Raw genomic sequence first — 3,431 nt, forward strand, 5'->3', positions numbered from 1 at the left:
TTTTTAATTTAATTTTTTATTTTTTTTTATTTTTATTTCTTTAATAATTTTTGATCTATTTTTTTCCACTTAACTTCACTTAACTTTATTGCTATCACACAGAGCTAACAAGCCCCTGTGTAATAGCAATTGAAGGTGACAGGTTCTCTTTATTGACCCTGTCACCTCCAATTCAGGAGTTACAGCACAGCACTTTCCGGGAAAAAGTTTTTTTACTCTGTAGATGAGTGACAGAATTGCTTATATTCAAATTTGCATATCTTTATCTTCATATCTGCATCTCTTCATCTTCCTTATCCTTATCTTCATATTCCTTATCTTCATAACAGACTCAGAAAGCATTGAACCCAAAGTACCAGCATGTCATCCAGGAAACTAACAGTTTCATGGAGTGAAAGCCTCCATGCATCTCTCATTAGGCCCCATTCACACTGAGCGATTTATCGCGCGATTTTTGCAGCGATATCGCTCATGTTTTCACACAATATCGCTCTATGTAGCTTCTCCAATCCATTTCAATTGAGCTGTTCACATCTCGTCGCATAATATCGCTCAATATCGCTTGTAGCTCGTCGCTGTAGCTTGTCGCTCCTACATGACCCTTTTTTCGAGTGATTTCGAGCGATTTTGCTCCTGATTGCATACAGCCCAATAGGAAAAAGTTGCGACAAGTCGCTCAATATCGCTCATATAAAATCGCGCAGAAAATCGCGCAATTTTCATGTCGCTCAGTGTGAATGGGGCCTTAAAGTGTTTAAAGGCAAATTCCACCTTTAAAAAAAAATAATAATATTAAATGCACGCATCTTCTTAAAATAAAAATGTGCAATTATCATTATCATTATTATTATTGCAAAAGAGCCAGTAAAACATTGCAACCACAATCAGTGCATCAGTAGATTGCGGGTGTAATACTCTGGCTCCAGCAGACTCCTCCCCCTGTACATGTCCGTACCGAGTTGTGGACAGTCAGTAACACGGAGGAGAGGAAGTGTCAATGGACTACAAGTGTGGAGAAGTCCCTCTGCTGGGGTGGCTAATGGTAGTTCAGCCTTCAACTTCTGAAGGGGGGCTACTTTTGTTCCTCATGGTCCCTGTGTGTGTTGTAAAGTAGCCACCGCTCCAAGCTCACTACTGTGATGGACTACTACTACTACTGTGATCTTAATACAAACTAATAAACTAAACGTGAAATTGTGGTCCATCACGGGAGCGAGCTTGGAGTGGTGACTACTTTAACACACACAGGGACCAGAAGGAAGGACACTGTCAGCACCAATTCAGAGATGAATTGAGGATCTACAGCTGAGTGATACACAAATAAGATACATTTTTGTTAATAGTTAAGGTACTTGAATGTATTTTTAAAATGTAAAGTAGTATTAAACTATCAAACTGTTATACACACAGAAATGTGTATTCTAGCAATAACTCCTGCAGTATACAATTTTAGTCACTAGATGGCAGTGTTTATAAGTTCTGTTATACGGTATCTATGGTATATTCTGTTGTATTGAATAAGGTAGAGAATAAAGCTGTGGCTTCCTTCCTGTTTTTTTTAATAAATTCTTTTATTTAACAAGTTTTTCAAAATAACAAACAAAGGTTGTAACAGGGGACACCAAGTCCCATCGTATTCCGGGATGTGATGATCCGTGAATTTCTGGGAAACCCGCCTTACCTGGGACCAGAAGGGCGTCAGTCTTGGGCAGAACCAGAACATGGGGAGCATGTCCAACATACATCAGGGACCCCATCATACATCTGATGAAGTCTGTGGGGAGTTCTATACCAGCGGGTTAAAACCTTGTATCCTGACTCCTGGTATTTATTACAAATTGACGACCTCAGGGAGAGCCGCAGCAATCTAGTCAGCTCATCCTGCGAGAACTGGACCCCCAACTCCCTCTCCCACTGTCCCAGGAAATGAAGCGGCGAATCCTGGTCTGCCTCTTTGATTAGTTTGTAGCATAAGGATAATGTCTTGGTCAAGGGTCCCTCGTCTAGGCAGGTGCGTTCAAAGTCAGATGGGACTCGGGCATATAAGGCTGGATCAGGGAGCAAGGAGAGGAAGTGGGAGATCTGGAGCTGGCGCCAGCAGCCAGGCTCTCCCAGAGGCGTGTCTAGCATGAGGTCTTGTAGGGACTTCCACTGTGTGTCCTGCAGGAAATGTAAGGCCCGAAATCGGCCCAGCGAGAAGGCGAAATAAGCCGGCTTCAAGGCCCGGGACGAACTCCGGGTTCCCCACAACCGGGTACATGGGTGAAGGAGAAGGGGAGAGGTGTTTCTCCCTAAATGCCCTCCGCGCCATCTGCCACGTAGGGCCCACCGTCGGGTGCTTCCGTAGCGGTCCAGGAAGAGCCCCCTCGCACCATGGTAAAGCTGGTAGGGGAATTGGGGTTACAGACTGCTCCAGGGCTACCCAGGGTTTGGTATCACTATGTCAGCACCAGTCCACCACACGAGTCAAGTGGGATGCCATGTAGTAAAGGTAAAGGTCTGGTAGGGCCAGGCCCCCTGCCCTCTTGGGACGTCGCAGGATCGCCATGCTAAGTCTGGGGGTCTTACCCGCCCAAATGAAGTGTGTGATTGCGGCCTGTAGCGTGCGGAAATAGGAGCGGGGAATGAATATGGTGAGGGCCTGAAAGGGATATAGGAAGCGTGGACGACATTTTGCTTAAACACATTACAGCGGCCAGTCCATGAAAATGTGTGTCGCGCCCATCCAGCTAGATCCGATCTGACCTTCTGGAGTAGGGGAGGGAAATTAATACTGTATAACTGCTTCAGGTCCCGCGGGAGCCTCACCCCTAGGTACTTAAGGGAGGTGGAGGACTATTGATAAGGGACGTTTTCCTGGATACTCGCCAACATCCAAGGGGGAACCGTCAGGTTCAGGGCTTCCGATTTTTGAGTATTAATATGGAAGTTGGAAAGTTCACCATATTGGCGGAGTGACGACATTAGGTTTGGCATAGTGGTAACCGGGGACGAAACAAAAAACAACAGGTCATCTGCGTAAGCAGCAACTTTATGTTGGTGGGACCCCATGAGTATACCCCGAATGTCTGGATTTGCTCGCACGGACCGTAGTAGTGGTTCGAGTGTTATGGTGTAAATGAGGGGGGAAAGTGGGCATCCCTGCCTGGTGCCGTTACTTATGTCAAATGGGTCAGAAAGAACACAGTTGACCCTCACTCTGGCCGTGGGCCTAGAGTATAGGGCGAGTATCCAGGAGAGCATACTCGGGCCAAGCCCAATGTGCTCCAGGGTAAGGCGTAGGAAGGACCAGTCGACCCTGTCGAAGGCCTTCTCTGCGTCGGTCGACAACAGGAAGCTGGGGGAGGACTTCGACCGGGCCGAGTGGATGACACTGAGGGCCCGAATAGTGTTGTCCCTGGCCTCCCTACCAGGAACAAAGCCAGATTGGT

At 46.6% G+C, this 3,431-nt stretch overlaps 1 protein-coding gene across 1 annotated transcript in view; it reads right to left on the minus strand.

Annotated features, from left to right (window-relative positions):
• LOC108803421 (alpha-(1,3)-fucosyltransferase 9-like) overlaps nt 1-2,548 on the minus strand; it is a 13,768-nt gene extending 11,220 nt beyond the window's left edge. The window contains exons 1-2 of the mRNA XM_018575264.1: nt 2,459-2,548; nt 1,847-2,382 (exon numbers count right to left, since the gene is read on the minus strand). Of these exons, the coding sequence (XP_018430766.1) occupies nt 1,847-2,382; nt 2,459-2,548 (626 nt within the window). The remainder of the gene's footprint in view (nt 1-1,846; nt 2,383-2,458) is intronic.
• Nucleotides 2,549-3,431: the final 883 nt, after the last annotated feature.

This window comes from Nanorana parkeri, unplaced genomic scaffold (assembly GCF_000935625.1).
Source record: "Nanorana parkeri isolate BGI_ZX_2015 unplaced genomic scaffold, ASM93562v1 scaffold3711, whole genome shotgun sequence".
Taxonomy (NCBI): Eukaryota; Metazoa; Chordata; class Amphibia; order Anura; family Dicroglossidae; genus Nanorana; species Nanorana parkeri.